We start from the raw sequence: 26,856 nt of genomic DNA, 5'->3' as shown, positions 1-26,856 counted from the left end.
TAAATCTTTTGTCCAATTTTTTATTGGATTATTTGTTCTTATTGAAAGATATTTATGAATAATCTAGATAGAAATCCTTTATCAGATACATAATTTTCAAACATATTCCCCTAGTTTGTAGCTTGTCTTAATAAATGATTAGATTTGATTTGTTAGAACTGTATCAAGAATTTTTGCATCTGTGTTCATGAGGGATATTGGTCTATAATTTTCCTTTTTTTGCAGTGTCTTTGTCTGGTTTGTATAAGAGTAACACTGGTCTCATTGAATGGGGTGAGACATATTTTGTCCTCGTCAGTTCACTGAAAACATTATTATTTCTTCCTTAAATGTTTGGTGGAATTCACCAGAGGAGGCATCTGGAACTGAATTTATGAATTTACGTGTGCATGTACGTATGTGAAGGTTTTTAAGTACAAATTCAAATCTTTACTGTATATAGGGCCATTCAAGTTATTTATTTGTGAGTGAGTTTTGGTAGTTTGTGATTTTCAAAGAATTTGTCCATTTCGTTCAATTGTTGAATTTTTGGCATAAAGTTGTTCATAATTTTCTCTTATTATCCTTTACTGTTTGCAGAAGTTATGTGACTTCAGCTCCTTTATTCCTGACATTGGATATTGGTGACCTTTCTGAATTTTTCTGACTAGTCTGACTGGCTGATTATCAACTTAGGGTCTTCCACTGGACCCTCGTATCTTCATCCACCAACATAATGGAGCCCTGACTGAAGTCCATCTGCTGATAGACTTCCCTGCTGCTAATTTCTGGTCTTCTTGCATTTAGGAATATCTCCTGCCTTTGCTTCCAGGCATCTTGTCTTTCCTGCTTTTCAGGAAGCCAATGATTTCTTCCTGGATCCTTAGTCAACCACTCTGCTCAGATAAGGAGATATGGAGCATATACAGGTGTGTAGGAGATTGAATAGCAAGAAGGCAAGGAAAGGCAAGGAGGCAGGGGATTTTGATGCATGGGTGGGAGAGCAAGTATTTCAGCTGCAAAGGACTGTAGAGTTTATGAAGGGCGGTGTGAAGCAGCAAGGCTGTTAGGTAGGTTGGAGTCAATTTCTGGAAAGTTTGAAAGTCAGACTAAGGAAACTGGACAATAAGGCATGTGGAGTCATTGCATGTTTCTGAGTAGGAGCGTATGATCAGAGCCTCGGTCCAGGAAGATGAACTGGGCAGCTGTGTGGGAAGAAAAGGAGACGTCAGCTGGTCATTGTAACAGCATGGGCCAGAGAAAAGAGAGCTGCAACTGCAGGCAGGGGCAGCGGAAATGAGAGGTTTGGGTTCAAGAGATGTGGAGGAATAAAACAGGTTTCAGTGTTTCAGGAAGCACTCCAAAATATTACAGTAAAGAGCTGATGGCATACAACTGTCAGTTATAAGCAGTATACCAACAACCCAGGTTTAAATGACAAGCCTTTCATATGATAACAGAATGGAAAACACTAACATGTTATGGATGAACAGAACTGTTTCAACTCATTGGAATTTGGAGAGTTCCTTTTCCAACATTGCTTAGTAAGTCACTGGAGCACATCGACAATATCAAGACAGGTGATGAAGCAGCATTTTCCAAGCTAATTATACTTCATACATATTCATAAGCATCACATCTGAGTTTCTGAGCTGTGTCTACAGCATATGTGAAATATAAATGAGGTTCTTAGTGTTGCAAGATATTTTGTTTCTTGCTTTTTAGAGATTATATTTTTATAAATAAGTTCTTTTCTCTGTGCGTGTGTGTGTATATATATATATACACGTATGCATGTGTATATATAAATTATTATAATATACAAAATAGAATCTATTACTATATGTAGGTTGCTGTATGTTTTTATTGGTCAATAATTACCTATAGAAAATATGAGATGATTTGAAGCATCATTAGAGAAGGAAAGATATAGGAAAAGTGAAATGATAAAGTATATAAAGATTTAACAGAGGACTTGGCACTTAATTGGCTTTTCATACATACTAGTTTTTTTCTTCCTACTATTTGTTAAATATTCATAGTGTCTCATTAAAGCATCATGTCATTGATTAATAGATGAATGAATTGATTGATTTACCCAACAAAAGTTTTTAGCTATCTCAAGCACCAGAATCAGCTCTGATTATTCAAAGATGGAAAGATTCTGTCTTCCCTAATGGAACTGTACTGAAGTGGAGAGACAGACAAAATATTCCTTATAAAGAAAATGATTACTGTCATAATGGAGCACAGAAATATCTGTTTGGTTGTCAGAGGAGGCCCTATTAGGAGAAGGAGATGCGAAGATCAGATCTGAAATTAAGCTTATCAGATGGGAAACCTGCACCCCAGTGATTTATTATTTAAATGAGCAAACTTGAAAGTTATTGTTTATATTACTTTTTATATTATACTTTTATTATTTTTCTAAATGCTCCTCAAATGACTGTTTTATTAGAGATAAATTTTCTTAATTCATTGAAAGAGTTGGCTTTAAGGAAAGAGGCAGAATATTTCTTTTCTTCTTTGTTTTTTAAAGAAAGTTGTAACTGAAAATTCATCAGCTTGGTTTATGATCTATTCTGTTACTTACCTTTTATGAAATAATTTACTTTAGAAGATAAGCCTTGCATATTTCCAAAGGGGATAATGTGCCAAGATAATATATAACTTAGATGATTTTAAATTTAAAATCTTTTTAATAAATAAAACTGATCAAAATGTACAGGGATCTATGTAAAGAATGGTAATTAGCTGCAATGTGTTTATGTAAAGGATACATCAGAAGAAATTTATATTGAGGTATGTTGTTAGGCTGCTGGAAAAAATGAAGGAGAACTTTCTTACTATACAAAATAAATTCTCAGAAGAAATGGTGGAATCTAGTCCTACATACATTTTAAAAGATAAAAGATTTTTGAGACTATTGAAAAAATGTACATGGGATGTTAATTGATATAGTACGCTATAAAACAGTTATATAAAAATTATCTATTTGTACAAAAACTATTTGCATAGGAAAAGGTATAGACAGATAAACAACATTATAAAAGTGATTATTTGTGGTTGGGGGGATCATGCACATTTTGCAGTTTCTCCTTCTTGCTTGTCTGTATTTCTTATTTTTCTATAATGGATATGAACTGCTTTTGTAATAATTGAAAAGATCATTACATAATTTTAAAATAAGGAAATCACTGTGTATCAATTTTAAAGGTGTTTTAACATAGCCTTTGTTTTTAAAATAGTATAAGATATTAAAATGAAATAGTGAATCAAAAATGAGTCAAGAAACAACTCAAAGGGACGGCCTTGGTGAGCAATCTGTCGAAGGGCTGTCTACCCAGCATTGCATACTATGTCTTACAATGGGAGAAGGAGCCATGAATCTCTGCAAGACTGAAAGCACAGAAAGGAGATTCAGAGATGAAATGGGAAATCCCCAAAATTGCTCAGGAGAATTTAGGATGTGTGTCTGTGGATTTTCAGCTTGATGAGAGCACCGAGAAAGACAATCAAGAGAGGATTTAAAAATATGTAACTAAGTGAGAATAGGTTTACACCAATTACAGCATGACAGCCATTGTTTCGGCACCTATGGGTGTCACCAGCTTGCTGCAATGAGGCAGGGACTGGACAAGCTGTTGGCCGTAGGATGGGCTGAAACTACAGAGAATCTTGTTTTTGAGTCAAGGCAATGGAGAAGTGTCTACTGACTTAGAGAACATACTCAGAGGGCTTAGAGTTTTCTCTCCAGTTAATGTCCAGAATCAAACCCAACATGGTGATTTCACCTTTTGATTATTCCGCCTATAGGTGGAAATCCTAAATAGGGCATTTGAGAGCACTGCTGCCTTGAATAAAATTAGTTCAAACTTATGCTGCAACATAGCATCAATCTGAAGAGTTTCTGACTGATGACACAAACCCTTTTTAACATTTTGTGCCCTGAATTTTTAAATACGTCTAATGCTGGATCATAAAATGGAAATTTGCTTCTCTGTTTCCATTAGATTTTTTAAAGTTATTGACTCAAATGAATGTATCATGTACAAAGACAACCACTAAAGTCAGGGTAGCTCAATGAACAGGATTTTCACACACAGATTCAATGCTGTTCTAGGTAACTGAGATCCTCACTGACTTTTTCATAGTCGCTATTGTGTGAATCACTCAGTTCCTAGATAAGTTGCTGAATTGCTGATGAAGGAGGAGAAATGCTCACCAGTTTTATTGCAAATTTAATTGTCATATCAATTATGGATTTATATCATTTTTCCATTAACACTACACTGGTATGAAACAAATTCCAATGATTATAGACATTAACAAGAAGTCAAAATTACTGTTTGAATGACTTCTAAGTAGTGGTTAACAGGATAAATACAAGGTATATGTGAGTTAAAGTTTACAACTTGACTGACACCATACTTTATTGGGCCTTTTGAATGTGATATGTACTCTGCTAATATTTGCACAGTCCTTTATGTAGGAAATAAAAAAATCAAAAATGACCTTGCGAGTATTCTTTATGGATTTTGGTTCATCCAATTACACAAAGCAAATACTAAATAAGACAGACTGAAGAGAATATATGACTACATTTCTAAACAAACACTCATTAGAAATGCCTTAATGTTTAATCCCACTATTCCAAGATTCACAGTGTTTAACTATATGATTTATTGACCAATAGCAGTGGTGTTAAAAGAATCTTGCTACTATAAGGACTCAAAACAAATAAAGAAGAAAAAATTATTAGGAATAATATTAAAGGAAAATAATAGGAAGGAAAGGAAAAATTATAACAAAGAAAAGGAATAAATTATGTAGGTAAAAGCTAGAAAACACTATTTTTACTAGCATGACAAATAATAGAAACATAAATATGATTTGAGGGCAGGTTAGAATTCTATTTATCTCTGACTATGCTGTGTGTTGTGTTTCATAATGCTATTTACACATTAAGTACCTTGAATATGTGGTTAAAAATATTAAAAATTTAAAGAGAAAATTGAAAATGTGGGCATGCGTAATATTTCGTACTTATCAATAAATAGTTCATTAGCACCACTCATAAGCACTGCAACTGTCAAAGAGTAAGAAACAATCTTATGTAATTGGAGATTGAATATTAAATCAGATAAGACATTAAGTTCTATGCTCTGAGGACTATATTTTCTATAGGAATAAAGCCAACGTAGGGATCAGAATAGACTGCACAATATTTCTTGGAAAGGTAGTATTACTTTAGTAGGCACATCTCAAAACATAGATAATATGTGCTTACTTTGAAGACAGATCTTCTAATTCCCAAATTCTGACCAGCTGTCTTCTTCCCCCATCTTGACTCAGAAATTCCAGCATACCACTAGAACCTAATTCTCATCAATTAAAAAAAATCCTACAAAGTATCTACATTCAAACAGATATTCAGACATTATGTCAAACTCAATAGGGAAAGAAATTAATTTTATTTTTCCTTTGAAATTTTCTTCTCTATTCAACTTTTCTCTCTCTCATGGCAAGATAAATAGCTTGTCAATTCTGAGTCTCTGGAGCCTTTGAGCTATTCTAGACTATTCTAGATTTCTAGCCTCAGTGTTTGGAGACGGGAAGGGGCGATCTCCATTTAGTGATTAGTTACTACATGCCAGGAGTTACCTATGTTAAAATCATGGAATATTGTTTGCGAAATAGTGAAAGAGTGAGACACTCAGGGGGTCATTCATGGTTTTCCATGTTTCTGCCTATTGGGAGTCTATTGTCATCCTCAATTTTAATTGTGGAGACAGTGTTTTGTGGGAAAAGGAAGCAGGAACAAAACCAAACACCACAGCCAAGCGGTGAAACAGTGGCAGCTGGCACAAGAGCAGACTGCACAGAGCAGAAAGCGAGCAGAGAGGCGCAGCATCTCTCGAAGCCGCGGATGCTGGGGCTATGCTGTCTGTGTCTGACCCAAAGGTTTGTGCCAGTGGCGATGGAACTGGCCAGGGTACTGCTCACCACGCTGTGTACCCTGGCGTCTCTCTCTTAGTGGGGACGCCTGTCCTAACTCAGCCAGGGACTGCATGGGTTAGTGGAGGCCCTGACCATACTCTTCCCACGAGGAAGTAAAATAAACAAGAAGAAAACAAAAGGCTCCTCAGAAATATGGATTGTTTAATTTAAAATTTGAGTTTTGAGCAAAAGGCTAATTGTTTTCGGAAAACAGTACCAAGAGAACAAATAAAATGGAGTAACTGTGCAGGGGGGATCAGTGGGAAATGAAACTGTGATGGAGTCAAGAGAAGAAGGATGACTTCAGCAGAGGAATCTTCCCGTTAGCAGGATGGAGATACTCCCCTGACCACACCAACACGGAGTTTTAGATACATACGCCCCTCCATCCCTTACAGTTACTATCCCCTCACCCTGCACTGTTGGGTATAAGCCAGGAAGAGGTGCTCAGAAGCCAAAGAAGGCCAGGCCTCAGAAACAACAGGTAAGGTAGAGGGTAAGTTAATCATGAGAATAAAAGTAAATAATTCACTGCAAGTCGTTTTATGGAATAAAGAAGCCCTCTCTGCTTCCCTCTTGCCAGAGCAACTGGCAACCAGACATCAAGTGCCCGCGTCTCTCCCCCACTGAAAATAATCAGAGGGGGTCTTTAAGGAAAGGGAAGGGCTCCGGAGAAAAGACTTCTACATTCTGTCTTGGAACAGTTATGGTTATAGATAAAATATATGATTTTGTGAAATTGCTACAATATGAAAGTTAAAAGGGTAGAAGTAGGGAGAATGAGGTCACAAAGCCTTCATCTTACAGAGTGTGGAGCCCACCATCCCTGGAACAGAAAACAGAGCTCTAAGTACCTTTACTTGAGTTCAAAAAGAAAACAGTAAAGGATCCAAACACGGTGATGTGTCTATACTGGAAAACGGGTGGGAGGGAAATGCAACGTGATACTCTCTTAGTGAACTGCATCTCATTTATCACAGCTGTGATTAAACAGATAATACCCTAAAGTAATGAATCACGTGATAGCATAATCATAATGATTATAATGATAATAAAATGATAATAAGAGATATACGGAAGGAGAAGAAGTAGTTGATAGATTTAGAACAGTTTGCTCCTGTGGGTGTGAGTTTAGAGGTAAGAAAAGTCAGGTTATTTTTGCTTGAAATTATCTGCTGCTCTTTTCAGTTTAAAATCAATTAAAATACAAATGCATCATGAATTTAAAAAGAAAAGAAATTATTTAAGGCCTCTTAAACTTTCATTTTAGTTAAAACATTTACCTAGGAATAATTTAAGCATACAGATAAGAACAAAACTTAGTGTAGAAACCTGTATTCCCATCATCCATATCTGATTGATATTAACTTTTTGCTGTATTTGATCAGCTCTTTAAAAATATCCATTTGGATTTGAGTTGCCAATATTGTACTTACAGTTTTGTATCTCTATTTATGATTGGCCTACAGTTTTCTTTTTAATACTGTCCTATACAGGCTTTTGCCATCAAGCAAAAATAAAATAAGCTGGGGAATCTTTCCTTCTTTTTCTGTTCTTTAGAATGTTTGGATGAATCCTTAAAACTTCAGTAGACATAGTTATTTTGTTTCAGGTAAATTACTAAGTACTGATTCAATTCATTTAATGACTATAGAGTTCTACTCAGGTGTACTATCTCTTTTCGAGTAGATTTAGATGTATTGTCTACTTCGTCAAGCATTCAAATTTACTTGAATAAAGTTGCTCATGTACCCTAGTATATCCATGTTTATTAAATCTATATTATATCCGTAGTTCTTTCCCCCTCTTCATTCCTGATCTTATTCACACATGTCATCTCTCTGCTTAATTGTTCTTGTCTTGCCTGTTTATTGTAAGAATCAGCTTTCTATTTTGTCAACCCTGTCTAATATTTTCTTCTCAGTCATTAATTTCTGCTTTCTTTCTTATTCCTTTCTTTGTACCTTTTTTTTTTTAAAGATTTTATTTTTTCCTTTTTCTCCCCAAAGCCCCCCAGTACATAGTTGTGTACTTTTCGTTGTGGGTTCTTCTAGTTGTGGCATGTGGGACGCTGCCTCAGCGTGGCCTGATGAGCAGTGCCATGTCCGCGCCCAGGATTCGAACCAACGAAACACTGGGCCGCCTGCAGCGGAGCGCGCGAACTTAACCACTCGGCCACGGGGCCAGCCCCTCTTTGTACCTTTTTTAACTTCTTGAGCAGAAACTTTAAATAATTGGTTTTAGTTCCCATCCTTTCCTATAACTGCATTTAAAACTTTGTCACTTTAGTGCCACTTTATTTGTATCCCACAACTTTTGCTGTGTAGAAGTTTTATTTCCATTCAGTTATTAAATATTTTTAAATTTCAGATTATGTTTTTTCTTTGACCCATGAATTACTTTGAAGAGTGTTTTCTATTTAAAACATTTTTTGAGGGGCAGTCTTTCTGTGTAATTTTCTAACGTTATTGCGCTGTGATCGGAGGCTGTAGTCTAGGTGCTGTTGGATCCATGGGATCTGCTGATACTTGCTTTGTGGTCTAGTTCATGGTCTTTTTTTTTTTTTTAAGTTTCGTGAATGCTTTATCTAATGGGGCATATAGAATTAACCATCTCATTGATATAGAGTTCTAAAGACCATTAAATCAAGCTTGTTTATGGTACTTTTCAAATCTCCTGCATCCTTACATCTCTTAGCTTGAACTATCAATTTTTTAAGAGGGATATGGTAAAATCTCCCACTATAATTACAGATATGTTGATTTCCTCATTCTGACTTTTGCTTTTGTTTATTCTTAGGCTTTGCAGTTATAACCTTGCAGGTTCAGAAATTTTTAATCTTCCTGCTAGCTTGTTCTTTTTATTATATTATGATGACTCTCTTTATCTCTAATAACTCTTTTTAAAAAAATTAAAGCCTATTTTGATTGTTATTAATATACCAGCTTTCTTCTGGTTAGAGTTCCCCGGTGTATCCTTTCTCATTTCTTCATTTTCAGTCTTCTGTACCCTCAACATGAGTGGCATTTTGTGTATGTCCTATACAGATGGCTGCATTTGTTAAACATTTTTTAATCCAATATGGAAATCATTGCTACTGAACTAGTAATTTAACCTGTTTGCCTTTATTATGAAGACAATGTGAAGCTGAGACAGTTAATACTCATCAAATATTCTACGTGACTCCTATTTTCCCCAGCCTCACTTACAGTTAGGTTGAGGCACGTGACTACTTCTGATCCATAGACCAGATATGGCCCAGCTAAGGCAGGTGAGAGCCAGCATGTGTCTTCCTTCTTTCTCTTTCTCTGCCAGGACAACCTCGGAGGCTACGTGGTGTGGTGTAGCTAAAGGATGAAGAAAGGTTGTCTGACACACATTAGGTGTGATATGAGACAGAAACTTGAATTGTGTTAGGCTACTGAGATTTCAGGGGTTATCTCCTGAGGCAGCTAGAAATAATTACCCTGACTGCTGTATTTGGATTTAATTCTATCATACTTGGTGTTTTATATTTACTGGGCTTTTTTTATTTTTGCTCCTGTTCTATTTTTGCCTTTTATAGAGTCAATTGAAAATCTCCTTCTCCTTCACACATGTTTTTCTCTCTGCTTATTTGGAAAGTATAGATGTTTGTTATGGTTAATTTTCTGTATTGACTTGGCTAGCCTGTGGAACCCAATTTTTTTTTCTGCTTTATCTCCCCAACCCCCCCCCCCACCCACCCTGTACACAGTTGTATATCTTAGTTGCAGGTCCTTCTAGTTGTGGGATGTGGGACGCCGCCTCAATGTAGCCTGACGAGCGGTGCCATGTCCGCGCCCAGGATCTGAACCCTGGGCTGCCTCAGCGGAGCACGCGAACTTAACCACTCGGCCATGGAGCCAGCCCCTGGAACCCAATTTTTGGTCAAACACCAGTCTAGATGTTGCTGTGAAGGAACTTCTTAGATGTGATTAACATTTAAATCAGTAGACTTTGAGTAAAGCAGATTATCCTCCAGAATGCGGGTGAACCTCATCCAGTCAGTTGAAGGCCTTAAGAGAAAAGACTGAGGGCCCCCAAGGGAGGAGTCGGCCTCCAGACGGCCCTTGGACTTGACACTGCAACAGCTCTTGCCTGGGTCTCCATCCTGCCACCTGTCCTTCAGAATTCAGACTCACCAGCCCCTGCAACGGTATGAGCCAATTCCTTCAAAGAAATCTCTCTATTGGTCCTGTTTCTCTGGAGAACTCTGATTAATGCTGCTATTTTTATTCTATAACTATCCTCAATGTTTAATACGTACTTAACAAAGATTAAATCTAACCAGTTTTTTACTCTCCTAAAAATTCAAGAACTTTAAAAACTTTAACCTCTGACCATTTGCTCTATCTTCATGTTATTATTCTCTTGCTTTTTAGTTCTACTTTTTAAAATGATTCCACATATTTAGTAATTGTTATCTGATTTTCACAGGCTTACTTAGATTTGTACACATTTACTATTTTCCTGTTCTCTTCTTCCCCTTTAATTCCCAATTTCTTTGATTTTGTTGACATCTCTTTTGAAGCATATTTTATAGAAGCTCAGTGAGAGTCTGTGATTGGTAAACTCTCGGTCTTTCTTTATCTGAAAATGCCATTATTTTGTTGTCTCCTCTGAATAAGGTGTAAATGGGCATAGACTTCTGAGTTGCCAGGCTGTTGCATCAGTGTCATGAGGATATCAGTGCATCATCTTCTGACTTCTATAACGACTTCAGTGTGAAACAGGCTAACTCGCAAATCTTATTCCTCTGTAGATAATCTGCATTTTCACTCTAGATTATTTTAATATTTTGTTTTCTTTTTCTTTTCTGTTTCTGTAGTTTAACAATGATCATTCCAGGCGTGGACTTCTTTTTATGTGTCATGATGGGCTTCCTTAACTTGAGGAATCAACTATTTCACCAACACTTGAAAATTTTCAGTATTTCCTTGACTCTTACTACTCTCTGTTCTCACTCTTTTCAACTTGTGGAATTCCTAATAGACTTCACTAAATTTTTACAATCTAAATTCCTTGTCTTTTAAACTCCTTTTATATTTTTACCATGTTTGTTGCATTCTGGGTAATGTTTCAACTCTTTTGATTAACTAATTCTCTTTTCCTCTGTTATTCATTATTTAATTTAAATTACTATGTTTTTTATTTTTAGAAATTTTATTTGCTTCTTGCACAGATTTTCATAAGCTTTTTTAGTTCTTCTTTTGTCACTCTTCTGTTTATTCTTTTAACATTTTATTCTCTTTCAGATTTTTCAATAATCTTAGGAGCATGTAAAGTGCATTGTCTGCCTACCCTCTCTCCTAGTTGATTAGTTACTGTATCTAAACAGACTAGTTTTTTAATATCCTTCTAGATGCTCTAGGGGTTTCAACAGGCAGGAGCAGTCCTCAGCCCTCCATTAATTTTTCAGCTTGGGAAGTCTTGTGCCATATGGATGGTATAAATTTGGACTTCAATCTGTAGGCTTGTGGTTTTAGCATCTTATGAGAGACATCTTTCACAACTGGAGGCATGAAAAGAAGGCTCCTTGGAATGTTCTGGAGGTGGAAGCCATGAGTGTTCTCTGATGAGCACAATTGTTCCAGAGTTTCCTGTTTTGGCATACATTCAACTAGTGACTCCTCGTTTTGTAGGTTCAGAGTGATGTCTGTGATGTCTTTTTTCCCTATCTGGGCTTTACAATCCCAGCCCCTAGACATCATGATCTATTTTTATGTTCTAAATTCATGGAGTCACCAACGTGCCAGCTCTAGAATGTGCCATTCTGTTTTCACCTCCCTCTTTATGTTTAGATTTCCTTTTGTTTCTTCTTTCTAAAATGAAGTACATACTAAATTTTGGGAGTTATAATTTATCTAGGATTTCTCTGAATTTCTAACATGAGGATGGCTTTGAATGAGCTCAGGCTGCCATGTTGTCAGAGCTCCCTGATTTTGCTTTTTGGTGTCCTTGCTTTCTATCAGGGTTTTTCTCCCCACTGATCTGCCACTTAAGAGTAAAAGACCCAATTTATTCCTTAGATTCTTCACCCTAAAGCAAGAAAAAGCTCCTTTGGAAGTTTCTATGAATTTTTACTCTTCTCCTATTAAGGAACAAACACTGGGAAGTCACTTACAACAGCAGTTCGTGTATTTATTAGGATCAAGTGTCTACGGCTTTACCCTTATTTAATTTTTAGGTATATTTTCCTTCTGTACAATATCATTTTTTCTAGACTTTCCTCCTCTCTTTAGTTTATCTAAAGCCTACATCTTGCTTTCACAGCACTCTTCTTTACTAACTATCCCATTATTATTGTTTCTGTGAGAAAATGCATCACTTAAAAACTGCCGTCACTTTCTTCTCTATTTTATATTATTTCTCCTAGAAATCCCTGCGAAGGACCACCCTGAAGGTTTTTAGAATCACGGCTCCCAGGAATGATGGATAATTGCAGCAAGTGACAGAACTTGAATTTGGAGAATAAAGAGGAAGACCACATTGTGTCCTGGAGTTGAAGGCCAGTATAAATAAATTCTGAATTTCTAATGCTCATTCTTAGTGAGGATCAGAGTAAACACTGAGACTAATTGAGAAAGGGGATCTGGACTAGAGAGTAGTAAGCAACATTGTTGGTGTGTGTGTGTGTGTGTGTGAGAGAGAGAGAGAGAGAGAGACAGACAGACAGACAGACAGGCCAGACAGCCAGAGAGAGAGAGAGAGTTTCAGACAATAACAGTAACTACAGGGTGAAGAAGGGGAGACAGAAGAAAGAGAGCTTCTTCAGTTGCCATGGGAAGTGAAAGAGTGATTCATTTTTTTTAGTGCAAGATACCTCAGGAAGGTGAGGACCGCCTACATTTTCTACATCGAAGTCCACCTCACATAGTTCATCCCATTGACTTAAAGAAAGGGCAAGAAGGAGGAAAGGAAGGAAGGAAGGAAAGAAAACATTTCAGAATAGGCAGAGATTGTGTGAGTATTGTTGTGTGATGATTCTTCATTCTTAGAGGATCAGAACTATGGAATTCATTCTACATTACCCTTCCTTGTTGTTGTTTGGCTACACCAGATTCAAGCACATAGAGTCTATAACCTTTCCAGTGGAAAGGGCAGAGGGCCTCCTATCCCAGGGCCACTGAAGCCGAGCCTACTACCTCTGGTAGTCCTTCCAAGGATGAGCAGCATATGAAATGCATTTGTTCACCTGCTTCTAAAATCTGATCTGGTTGTTAATATGGGTTTCAAGTTCACCTCTGATCTAGAAATGTTTTTAAAAAAAGGTTTAATTCTCTGCCGTTTTAGGGTCTGAGGACTTTTTAGAGCATCAAAGCAATTAAGATTAGAAAAAAATTACTGGTTCTCCATATTCTATTTTCTGAACAGTGACATATTTCTTTTCTCCCTTTCCTTGCACTCACCAATGAGAGGTACTAAATGAGATGTTATCTTGGAGATGGTGTGTAGGAAAATGAAGAATTTATAGTAGTTTTTCCACCCAACACTAACAGAAAAATAGTGTTTGTGTTTTCATGTCTATGTTCCTAAAATACTTCCTTTGGATATTTACATAAATTGTATATGCAAGACAAGTAGCTGCTACTCTTTAATAGGAATACTACGCTAAAACTTTAATTGCATAAAACCTCTACCTGCTTATTATTTAACTAAAATAAAGGATCAACTTTCTTCTCACTTACATTTTCCTTTCAGTTCCATTCTTGATTATGTGTGTGTTTATAAATAGGCAGACTTAAGTAGATTTTTAAAAGTGAAATTGCTTTAAAAATGTTGTCAATTATGCTTTGAGGTTATTTCCGCTGTTCATTTCTTTCTTTTCCTATGGTATTTTCAATGTTTTTTTTCTTCTCACATTATCTCACATCCATTTTCTTCACAATAGTAATTGGCTGTTTTATTGCTCCTCTAAGGGGTCTTTTTTCTCCTCTATGTATAAATTCCCACTTTGTTTCTTTGTACTTTCTAGTTTATTGAAAACCTTCTTCCTTTTTTGTAAGGCTAGACTCAAATGAGTAGAGGACGCTTCTGTATTGTTACCCTTTGAAATAATAATCTTAACCTCATTCTTCTGTGTTTATCTACAGCTCTAGCAATAATACCAGATCTTACATTTATGGAATGCTAGTCCTATCTAGGTAATTGCTCAACTTAATGATTGGCAAATATATTTATTTCCCAGTAAAATAAAACTATATTGTAATGACATAATATATATTATAATATATTAAAGCTTTACTTATTCTATTTGTGAAATGCAGTCCAACAAAATTTCTGGGATCAATTAGATAGCCATTTAACAAAACAGCAATTCTTTTTAGCCCTTATTTTGTAATTTTTCGGGATTTAATAATTTTTACATGGTTTCTGGAAGGAGAGCAAGAATAACAACAACAAGGGGACCTACTGTAATGTATTAGAACCTCCCCTAGCTCTGTGTTTGAGGTTGGCTAGCCTATCACGTATAATCATCGGTGTTGAGGAAAAGTGAGCGTTTCATGTTGGCACAAAAATGAGAGTCTCCTATGCGTAAAGTGCTCCTATTAAACTTGGGTGAAGTTAAACAGCTCTTAACATAAAACATTAGAAGTCTATAAGGATGAAGCTATGACAATAGTGGATTTTTTTTGGTACAAAAGATTGTGAATAGGCATGAAAAATATCCGTTAGAAGGACATTCATTCATTCACTCATGAGTGCCTCCTATTTACCAGCCACTGTGCTAGATGCCGAAAATGGTCAACCAATAAAACATAGGTCAGATGAAAATGGGGAACTTGGAAATTAGGGTCTTTAAAACAGAAAACTATCTAGGAGAAAATGGATAAATAATTTAGTTTAGATTTGAAAAACTGGTTCATTTTGAAAGCATAACTGAGCATAAGGAAGTTTCGGCAATAATTGTGTCATGATTTTGAAAAAGAATAAACAGAACATATGGTATTAGTAGAGCTCATGCCAGAGAAACCAAAACAGCAGTAATTGCTGATGGCGTATAATGTTTTCACTATGACAGCAATATAAACCCTCCAAGAGCATGGTAAATATCTCTGATATCCCTGAGATCCAAGAAAGCGTTTGTGCCTTATACCAATGCAAAGAAAATATTGATCTATTTCTTTAACTCCAATTATTTATGCATATTTCATTCACAGCCAAACGTCCAATCCAGTTTTCTTTCCTCCTGAAATTCTGATATCTTGGGGAGATTCTACGTGAAGCCAAAGGAATAACTAAGGGTTCTGAACATTTTAACTCACGATATGCTTCTGATGAAATATTTTTAGGCCTAAAATAGAATTACCAAAGTTTATCACATAACTTATTTACAGAGTGCTGCTCTACATGTAAAGGATGAAGATTTGTCACTATTGAAGGTGCTCAGATAATGTGCTATACTTGAAGCCAACGAACTCTAAAATATTAATTCAAAATTTATTTTGAACAAGGATGCAGCCAAAGGTTGCTTTGAAGGCAAATGTTTCAATTGATTAAAATACTATAAATAGTTTAGAAGCATGGGATCTGATGTGTTTTGTAAAATACTTTATAGTCAAACTTCACATATAACCAGTTTGTGTATGACTGCACGCAATGGTGTTAATTTTCAAGGCACTTTCTTACTGATGACATTTGGAATAATAGTGATAAATTTCCTTGTCCGGAGTCTTATGTTTGACTGTTTTTCTTCTGTGAGTTGGTAGCACAGATCTGCTTGGCATCTGTGATAATTTCGAGACTCTTATCAGCAGTGGTTAATGAATGACTAAGAAGAATTCTGCTGCGATTACAGCACGTTGAGAACTTATTTTGGATAAAATTTAAAAGCAGGCTTTGAAAACAATTCAAAACAAATTTACTAAGTTACTAGGATTTTCCAGAGGTCATTTGAATTTGAGAAATTTAGTTTAGGTGCTTACTCAGAGATGGACTTCCATCCTCGGTACGTAACGCTCTTTGTTTCTTACCAGTTTTGTAGCTTCATGTGCCAGACCTTTGGCTTCTTTGGCAATTTTCTCAGCTTCATCAATATAGTCCTTAATATTGCTGTAAGCTTTGAAGGCTGCAGTGGCATTGAAGGAGATGTTTTTAGCCTCGTCAAGGATTCTGTTGGGATTACCCAAAAAAAAGAACATCAGGGCAGTTGGTAGTCAAATGAAGAACATCCTACTTATAACATATATGGCTTCCAAATAATCAGAGGCAAGATAATTATGATTATTCCAAATCATAATAAGGTATGTACTTATTGTATTATGTGGTAGCTTTCAATTTAAACTCATATTCCTAAATAATTCAGTTATAAAATACTATTGAGGTACTTTTAAATACCGACGGTATCCTCCAAAAGCTTCTGCAACTGTGTGCACCATGCAAGTGCGAGCAGTGGGACGATCCTTTTTGTCCTTTGAGAAGCACATGACATGCTTCCTAGCACTTGTACCACATGACTGGAATGAATTTCACAAGATCTCCCTAAGCTAGGTTACTTCCCAGAGGAGGAAAAACAAATCTCAGAAGGTTAAATAGCTTGTCTCCGGTCATACGACCAAAATGTCACTAATTAAGGACGTGTAGCCCATGTCTGCTGACTTCTAGCTTACTGTTCCATCTACCAACCTTCACGCTACATTGGCAAAAATCTGTTAGAAAATTAATTGTGCATGAATTGTGCCCAGGGTCTTCAAATATTAATATTTTCCTTTGTGTCAATGAGTATTAAGTATTGGAAGAGAACCTTACACATATCATGTATTATACACATTTATTTGGGAAAATGATTCTTGGAGCTATTAGCCCTATGTTTGTCATGACAATCCCAGAATTGTAGGGGAAGCATACCGGTTATTCCCAGAAGGCTGTTTGTAAGTCAAACACACCTCGCCACTTGCCCCTCCCTCCTCTGACCCACATAAGAATCCCAGCTCTGGTGAGCTGCTATTTCTCAGGGGAATATGTAGTGTCTCCCTGGAGTTTGAAAGAGAAAAAAAGACTTAAAGGCTATGTATGGAGACACATTTTCAAAAGCTACGCTTTTAACAATAAATAGATCTGATTTCATTAAAAATATAAAAGTGAAATTTGAAGCAGAATGTGTGTTTATATATTATTGTTTAAAATGCTAATAAGGCAACTGCTGTGCTCTCTAATAAAGAACAGAAACTATTTTTTCCAAGTGTAGCCTAGGGCTGTGTTCACTCCCACCAAGCCAGATTTGAATACATTTTTAACTTAGACTTTTGATGCTGCTCCAGTCGAGCTTTGCCTAGACTCTCCTAATTAGGCTCTTCCACAGAAAGGCCATGCAGCTCGTATGTTCATAATTACAGAAATCAAGATTTGAAAGCCACTCTCTACTGTTTCTGTTAGTCAAAACTTTTGGACAAGTGTCAAGATACACAGACATTTCCAACAACAAATGACGTACCCATCAAGGACAGCAGATGAGTCATTCAGCTGAGCTGCGTGGCTCTCAGCCTGGGACACCTTCTCAGCAAGCTTCCTGTCCTTCATTTCTTGGGAGAGGTCATCTATTTTATCTTTAAGTTCCTCAGACATGGGTGGCAATTTAGTTTGAATGTCTTCAACGTACTGATGTGTAGAGAAGAGAAGCTATTTTAAGTAACTGAGTCCAAGCCTCCTCTCACTTACTAATTTCTCTATGAGATCTAATTAGACTCGCTTAGTTTTTTATGAAACTTCAAATTTTCTAATATAGCGAAAAGAGAATAGAGAATAGAAGCTGTTATTTAATAAAAGAGATTAGAAAATATATGAAGCCAATTTACACGAAGAAGAATCTACTTTTTAAAAAAATGCTACTGCATAAGTAAAAATTCTTAAATGCTAGTCACTAGGATCTTTAGAACCATTTGCATTTCTATTACCACATATCACAGTATCTACTGCATTAGACAGTATGTTAAAAGTCTGTTTGTAGGTTTATATTTCTCTTTTAACTAACGTTATATAAACATTGAAGCAGATTGAAAGTGCCGTCCTATGAACAAGAAATGCTCTTCATTCACTGTGGAAAAAAATACAGGTTTCTGTGAGTGTTGAGAGGACCGTCACAGAGACATTCCCGTCTATTGGGAGAACAACATGAAGTTGTAATTGTTGCGAGCAGTATTGTGATCATACCACGTGGTCACAAGAAAACGGTCACAATAAAATGATGCAAACACAACTTTACACCCACAAGAAAAAAATTTTCATGTTTGCTGATATTACTGAGACTTCTCATTGGTTCCATTTATGAAAGCCTATGTCAATATTGTCTTTCTTTTACCTTTGGGTTTTAGCAGATACTCACGTCTATGACTGAGTTGATTTCATCTGCAAGACGGTTGGCCTCATCAAGTATGTCATTGCCTTCTTTTAATGTGTTCTCAGTTTGTCTTTTGCCACTTGCAATGGCCTCCTTCTTTTCCTGTAGGACAGTATGAGCAAAACATCAAGATGCCCTTTGGGTAAAATCCTGTCCAGCCCTGTATTCCTGCCTTTCCTGAGCTGTCTGAGCAAAGGCTTTGCAAAAAAGGTATGTCTTGTTGACAACTAGGCTAGATGAGAATGACATGAACTTCCCAGCCAGTCCTCCAAGAGCTATTTTATTTAAACGCCTGTACAAGTACTTTCTTCCTCCCATTGTGAGAAAGTCATCCAAAAGAAGAAAACTTATATGATGGTAGCTGAGGAATTAAAAATGATTTCTAAAGCAAGTTGGACATCCATTTTTAACTAAAATATAGGCACTGAATATGTATTATGAACATGTGGTAGTGCACTGAATTACATTGGAACTAGACATTAAATTCCAAAATCTATGTCCAAATGAGTATTTTGTGAGTGTAAACATAAGGAGGTTTATTCTATGGGAGTTCTGTAAAAATTGGAAGAAGTGGGATTTTTAGGAGAACTTAGAGGAAGTACTTTTCAAAAAAAGAGAAACTATCACGTGGAAGAATAAACTTAATGGACTCTTTCATAAAAACAGAGTAGACTTGAATTTTTCTTTGAAACTGAGCTTGTTTCAAAACTACAGGGAACTCACTCCCTAGAAGAGTAAAATCAAGGAGAGAGAAATATTGCTATTTCTGCATTTGGAGCACAGGTTTGCCTATTTTTTTCTTTATGCTTTGGACTCATCACCTTTTTACCTGTGGATTTAACTGCATCAATTATAATTTTAAGCCTCTGCATTTATGTTTTTATATACATAATAAAGCTGGTTTATATATTCATTTACATCTCAAGACATGCCAGGTAGTTTATAAACTTTTCTCATTTAATTCTACATTAATTCTATGGGTCCTGTGTTTATCACCTTTTAAATGAACAGGAAATTGAACAAGTCAAGTGATATACCCAAAGTCACACAGTTAGTAAAGTGTGGTTAAGATTTGAACCCTAGTCTAACTAATAGTAGAGCCTGAGTCTTGTACTGTGAAAGCACTGACTCTCCTATTATAGAATCACATTTCCTATTTGCACTGGGATAGTGCTAATTTCACACCTTCCTTCCCTACCTCTTCACCACCACTTTAATGTGTTGCCAGGTATACATACCTTGTTCCTGCCTCCCAGCCTTTATGCTTGCAGTTCCCTCCACCATGTGCTCTTCCCCAGCTGTTTGTCTGGTTTCCTCCTCCATTCTCTGCTCATGGTCACATCACTGACCACCTTATCTAAGGCAGCACTCATTCTCATCCTAGTTATTTTCTATATACTAGAGCACGGGGATTTCAAACTAGATTCAGGTTAACAGCCTGCCTGGGTTGGAACCCCAGCTCTGCCCACTCACAAGCTATGAAACCTGGGTCAAGCATTTTTGCCTCAGGTAAAATGCTTAGTCCCTTACTACTCAAAGTGTGGCCCATTGACGAGCAGCATCAACGTCATCTGGAAGCTTGTTAGAAATACACAATCTCAATGCCTTTTCGGAAACTACCAACTCAGAATCTGCGTTCTAACAAGAACCCCAGGTGACTTATACACACAGTAAAATTTAAGAAGAACTGGCTTAGAACACTGCCTGGCACACAGTAAACACTACATAATTGTTAACAATTATAATTACCTTATTTTGTTTTTCCTAGCGCTCATTTATCTGAACTATATTCGATAGGGTGGCCATAAACTAAAGAAACATAGATAATATTATTTTATATTTTGCATAGATTACACCATCTTGATTGCTTCTTCTGGAAGTTGCTGAAAGCAAAGGTTGTTTAATGAAAATCAGCAACACCACTCCATCACAAGATGCACGGACAGGGACTAGTGGCACACACAACCTGTGGAACTGTAGACAGCCAATGAAGGATAACATACTGAAGTCATCATGCAGGGCCACTGAACATATCGCTTATTATGGATATTAGCCCATGCTCCAGACTTTATGGCCATATTATATACTTCTTTATTAGTTTAGTGACTATCTCCCTTACTATGATATAAATTCCATAAAAACAGTCCTATGTATCACTCCATCTCCAGTATCTATAAAAGTTTTCTCAATAGATATCTTTGCATGAATAAATGAAATTACAGTCTATTCCTGGGACTTGCACTAGTGACTTGGTTCATTCAGCTACTCCCATCACTGGCTAATTCAGAGGAAGTTTCCATATGCCGTTCCCTCTTATGGACAACAAATGTAGGTATTGTCCTGATGTTCCTGGTTACAAGTCATATCTTATCTTCCAAGGGTCTGGCATTCTTTTACATAACTACCAATGTTAGCCCTTAGCTTTTCTATGAGCTGGTTTATAGTTCTACCGTGTACAGACACTCAAGAATCTTTTTTAAAACATGACTTGTTTGTATGAATGAATCAAGGTAATTTAAAATGCTGAACCAATGGGAGAGAGAATATGTCCACATGCATGTTAGGTGAAGAACTACATACATTTTGGTTTCAATTAAGCAGTGAGTGAGAATCCCTGTGAAAGCTCTGTTTGAGTTACTTTAGGGAACCAATTGTTATGCAAAGATCAAAATGCGTTACGGATCACACTAAAGCAGAAATGATGATTTCAAGATTAAGGAGGCTTCAGAGGTGGCTAATTTTCAGATTAGACAGTGATGGAATCTAGATTTGAACCAAGGAGAGAGGGAGATTTGGAGCTCCCAAATATTGATAAAAGTATAGATATAACATTTATTTGTGTTTGCTTTATGGCACTTTATCTATTCATTGGAAAACATTTTCTGCTCTGCCTTTGTTCCATACCCTGTCCTCAACCCTGGGGATACAGTGAGCAAGAAAACATGCTCCTCATGGCTCGCCTTCAGGAGGGAGAAAATGAATGAGTAAATTCATGTATAATATATTTTCAAGTAATGATGAGTGCTATAAAAATAAATAGAGAGAGGCAACGGATAGAGAATGATGTAGAATATAAAATACCTAAGGTAGGAAGCTTTGAGTGTCTGAGGAACAAGGAGGCCCATGTATAGAGAGAATTCTCCAAAAGTAAACCACAAGCACAATTGTTAAGTGATTCTGTTTAGATGCCAAGGTTGATTATATTTCTACTTTTAACTTCTAATTAGATCTTAATTCATTCCAGAGCTCTGTAAGTTTAACATCTCTTTTTGCAGGGGGATGACGTGGGGGTGGATTAAGACCTACAAAAGCTATCTTCTTGTCTATCATTTATCTGGCAACTCACGACTTTCTTTGCAGTCCTTCCTTTTGTGAGGTTATAATGGTAGATTTGGGGACAGACTGTTCAGTGTATGTTCCTTTGCTAATTGAATTACTGGTCTTCTTTTTGCCCATCAGGCCCACAGTTCCCTCTGCCTTCTCTCCATCGATGGAAATGCTCTTCTAAATGCCCTGTCCGCTTCTAGAAGGCTACATGCAAAGCCTTCTAGGATCTGGCTCCGAACGCCATTTCCAGAGCTATCTTCTGCTACAGACTTTTGTGTAGGTTATGCGTGAGCTTCATCGCTCGACTTGACTTTCCTCAGACCACCTCACACTTCCAGAGCTCGCTGTTTGTGCTCATGCTGCTCCACCATTTCTCTCGGTTTCTGCTATGATGCCATCATTTCTGTGAATCTTTGCTGATTCTCCCAGCCCCTGTTAACCACAGGATTACATACAGTGAAGGTGAAAATGCCTGCATTTTCCGGAGTCTGTAGTTTGAGGAGGCCAGAAATTATTCCTCTTTACCCTCAAACACCCTGGTCACTGATATGGTAGCTGTCTGACAGAGATTTAAATATTATCCATGCCTACTTTCCTAGCCTTGTATCACACTATTTTCTAACACAAAACCAATTTTCCAGTTTATATGAGCGACTCGCAAATTCCCCGAAATGTAATTTTACTCCATGACTCCAATATTTCAATCGCTTCCTACAGCTTTCAGTATAAAAACCAAATTCCTTACCTTGGTCTTTGAGTGCAATTCTCCTATAGCTCAAGGTCTGGACCCTGGCTATCATTGTTGGCTTCTCTCCTCCCACGCATTCCCATGCAGTCTTCATTCCAATCCTATCAAACCACCACATTTTTCCCAAAATGTCTTACCATTCTTTTCTCCTTGTCTTTCCACATGCTTTTCCCTATTTCTGGAATTTTCTTTTCCTTCTACTTTGACTAACTAGTGCCCTCCCTTCAGGACTTCAGGACGTAGCACACATGTCCAGTCCTCTCTGAAGTCGGGGGATTAAGATGCACTTCCTTTGCTTACCTCCATGATAACCAGGGAGTGTAGAGAGTGGTTGACTCGTGTGCACCTCCCACGAAATACAAGTCACCTGAAGTCATCAGAGATGGCATTTTATTCTTTATATCAGTGGTTCTCAAACTTTCAGATTTAGAACCTCTGAATCACTGGAGGGGTTTTTAAAACTGGGAGCCTCACTCCCAGTTTCTGAGTTGAAAAGTTTGGGGTGAGGCTCAAGAATTTGCATTTTTAACAAGTTTCTAGGTGATGCTAATGTTGCTGTTCCAAGGACTACACTGCAAGGACCAGTCTTTGACATAATCAACACTGTTTAGCACACTTCCTGAATTTAGTAGGGGCTTGACAAGTAGGATTTTTTGTTATTTTTTTTGCTTTTTTTGCTGAGGAAGATTAGCCTGCAGCTAACATCTGTTGTCAATCTTCCTCTTTTTGCTTGAGGAAGATTTGCCCTGAGCTAACAGCTGTGCTAATCTTCCTCTATTTTGTATGCAGGATGCTGCCACAGCATGTCCACTGACGAGTGGTGTAGGTCTGCACTCAGGAACCAAACCCAGGCTGCTGAAGCAGAGCATGCTGAACTTAACCACTAGGCCACAGGGCTGGCCCTTTGATAAGCATTTTTAATAAAAATTACACGCTTACCTTCTTAAAATAAAAAAAAAAATGGGGTCTTAATTATATTACCTTTTTTGTGGGCACAGGCACAATGAAGTCATATATTTAAAACACAGCTCATTAGTCAATCAAATGGATACAAGGTATCAGTTGTTTTCAAATATGCATGCACATCGGATTAATGGAGGGAGAATTTTAGAATATGGACCCTGGGCCACACCCCAGACCAGCCAGCTCAGACTTTGGGAGGGAGCCTAGCGAATCCGTCTTTTTAACAAACTCTTCAGGTGACTCTTTCTCAGCCAGTCTAGCGCCGAGCTTGGTAATTAGTCTAATCAGCCTTGGCTGTGCCTTACTCATGCTAATTTAGTCAGTTATCTATTTACTCCAGTAAGTTTTTAACAAGCCTTCAGTTAAGCGTGGCGTATAAAATGAAAATACAAAAAGGCCCACTTAGAACTTCAATACTGATTACACCAGCTCCAGGCATTTCTAGGGGTGCCCAAGAATGATGGCTCCCAGTTTTAAACATCACTAAAAGGAAGGACTAGCTGAAAGCACCATTTACTGTGCCACCATAACTCTTCTTGAACTGCACCCAAATGCTTATTATGCTTTCCACACAGGCAATTTTAATTTCTTAAACTGTTGCCATAAAATGGAGAGGTGCACCTCTGGGTAAGTTACACCACTGGTGTGTCACGGAGCAGGATGAATCATGCTGGAGCCTGCGAGATGACAGTGGCCCAGCAGCCTGCCTAACACACTGGTGCTTTTCCTTTAATACGGCCGGCATGTCAGCAGACTCCAAATTGGTTAAGATTAGATACATCAGTTAAGAAAAAAGTGAGCCTCCTCAATCTTCCCTCAAAATGATAAGGCTGAGTCCCAGGAGAGGGACTCAGAAAAAAAAAAAAAATTAATTCATCCTCTTGCTTCTTAATCCAAAGTAAAAGGGAAAGAAATGAGTGGATAAAAAAAAATCCAGATTCGTTTTATTCAACTGTCATGCCAGAAACATTTTTGAGGGCATAATCTATGCCACAGAGTGTTCAGTTATGGTTGAAGGTAAAATTGTATGTCAGAAGAAATACAGGTCTGCTGCTGTTTCAAATCTGTTGGGGTCAAATACTTTAAAAAGAGCAAACGTAGGCTTGTCTCTGGGGAGAAAGTTGTTGTTGTTATTTAAATACCAAATATAGGGTTTGTACCATCCCATGTGGTGAATTTACTTTTGGGAAAAGTGACCAATTTGCAATGTTAAGTGTTAAGAAAGAAAGAGAGAGAAAGGCAGGGAGGCAAGGAAGGAAAGAAGGAAGGAAGGAAGAAAGAAAAGAAGGAAGGAAGGAAGAAAGGAAAGAAGGGAGGAATAGATGGAGGAATCTATTTTAGTTCCAGCTGCATTTACACCCTGGAAAGGCAGAGGCTGCCTATGGTCTCTCGAGGAGAGAAGTACCTCTTGTCTGTGAGGAAAAATAACTGAGACTTGATCTGTTCATGTTAGCCTCTTGTAAAATATCATTTCATAAAACACATCACAAACAAATAGAAAACCAAAATCTTCCCGAGCTCTGGCCTCTCAGTGAACTGTTGCTTATGTGCTCAGATTCCACTAGAAAATACTTGGTTCTTCTGTGATTTATGGCAGCCGGGTGTCTAAACCACGCTTTGTGGATTAGGTTGGGTGGATTGCAAAATCACATGATATCAGTACCTGCAGATACGCTAGACATGCTCTGGTATAAGGCCCTCATTGTATAGTTGGGGGACTGGTGCTCAGAGACCTTAATTGACTTGCCCAAGCTGTAGTGATACAGTTGGTGGTAGAGTTATCAAGACCAAGGTCCCCTGACTCCCAGTGAAGAGCTCCTTCCACTGTGCCATACTGTCCTTAAAAATCTTCAATAGTTTAAGTGACATAAATTTTATCTGATTCTTTGGGCAATGATCACTGATTTAAAAAAAAGATCATTCTCTGTTCTGTTTCTTAGAAGTCTCTTTCAGAGTCATCTTCTTGATCTTTGTAAACGAGCATCAACCTGACTTACCCAGCCGTGTTCAACTCCCTACCCTGCACTTCTTGGTTCAGATGAACCTAAGTCTTACCTCCAAAGCAGTCATGTTTTTCTGGTTTGCTGCAGATAAGCGGTTAGCTTCTCTGATTTTATCTGTGGCTTCTCTCAAGAGGTCCCAAGCATCATCAACTTTGTTTTTGTAGTCTGCCAGTTTCTCCCGAAGATCTTTCTCCATTTCTTCATTTTTCCCTCGGGGTTCTCCAAACAGCTTCTGCACTTTCTTCAGAAGGCCTTCAGCAGCTCTACAACCACACCCAGCCCCATAATACACAATAAGCCTTTGTCATGGTATCAGGGTTTCTTGGTATTAAACTGTGTCACAAAGAGATGCTCACATTAGAAGAATGGAAAAGTCAGACAATATTTAAAGGAGACTCAGGGTGTACTAAACCAAGTTGAAAATGGGTCCCTGAAAAGTGGCAAGACCATTTATAAAGTTAAAGCACAAAAATCCATCTATTTTAAATTTATTAGTAAAATAGCATTTTCAATTGGACGCAGTCTCATATTATTCTCATAATCCTACTGATGAATGAGTTTTATGGTTCACTTCACAAAAAAAAGCCACCTGATTCACCATAATGAGACATTTTCTCTCTGTTACTTTGAACATCAGGTATGAATATTGATATGCTTGGTTAGAAACTGTGAACAGAGCTCTGTGTTACTGACATGCTAGGACAATATCATGATTTTGATCTACTTTTCTTTTCCTTTTAACTCTGTGATGTGGGAGTCTCCTGGGTTTAACTTGATAGTTTTCCTAAACTGTTAATATCTGAGCCCTTAACAAAGGCTAAATACATGAAAAACAGCAGTCCTCAAACTAACAGGCATCATAACCCCTGAAGCTTTTGTCACAACAGCCTGCTGGGCCCCATCCCAGAAGTTTCACAGGTCTGGGGTGGGGGGCTGATAATTTGCACTTCTAACAAGTTCTCAGGTGTTTCAGATGTTACAGCTTTAGTATACATTATTTAAGTATAATAACACCATCATTTTGAAGTTAGATGACTGTGAATGTAAAAATGTATTTTTTTCTTGAGTGTTTAGTCACAAGGATTCATCAACATTAGTAAAACTACTATCACTATTTGCCACCATTATTTCAAAGCATCAGGCATTTATTATTTGACGACTATTCTACTCAGCATTTCTTAAGATGACAAAACGCATAGGATGGGCTGTCAAACTCATAACTTTATTTCTCCAAAGATACTTTTATTAAAACAAACAACTATTGATAGTTTAAAAGTCCCTATTACAGGTGGTTAATAAAGCAAGTTCATTAGCCCGATTATACAAGGGACAGCACCAGGAAAGGCTATTGACTTGATTATTTATATACAGGCAAAAGTCTACTTTCAATCCATTTTAGAGCAAGAGAAAGTATAACTAAGTAAATGAACAGTAAATAGCAAAGAAACAACGTATCTTCTACTCATATGTGTGATGGA

General features: G+C 37.2%; 1 protein-coding gene across 3 annotated transcripts in view; it reads right to left on the bottom strand.

The window, feature by feature from the left end:
• The window catches only part of LAMA2 (laminin subunit alpha 2), a 541,014-nt gene that overhangs the window by 82,954 nt on the left and 431,204 nt on the right, over nt 1–26,856 (bottom strand). For all 3 annotated transcript variants that reach the window (XM_014734836.3, XM_070223794.1, XM_070223795.1), the window contains exons 37-40: nt 25,431–25,641; nt 18,323–18,439; nt 17,435–17,598; nt 15,975–16,113 (exon numbers count right to left, since the gene is read on the bottom strand). In XM_014734836.3, coding sequence (XP_014590322.1) covers nt 15,975–16,113; nt 17,435–17,598; nt 18,323–18,439; nt 25,431–25,641 — 631 coding nt within the window. The remainder of the gene's footprint in view (nt 1–15,974; nt 16,114–17,434; nt 17,599–18,322; nt 18,440–25,430; nt 25,642–26,856) is intronic.

Source organism: Equus caballus, chromosome 10 (genome assembly GCF_041296265.1).
Source record: "Equus caballus isolate H_3958 breed thoroughbred chromosome 10, TB-T2T, whole genome shotgun sequence".
Lineage (NCBI taxonomy): Eukaryota > Metazoa > Chordata > Mammalia > Perissodactyla > Equidae > Equus > Equus caballus.
The sequence above is the reverse complement of the archived record's forward strand: the minus strand, read 5'-3'. Positions and strand labels throughout refer to the sequence as shown.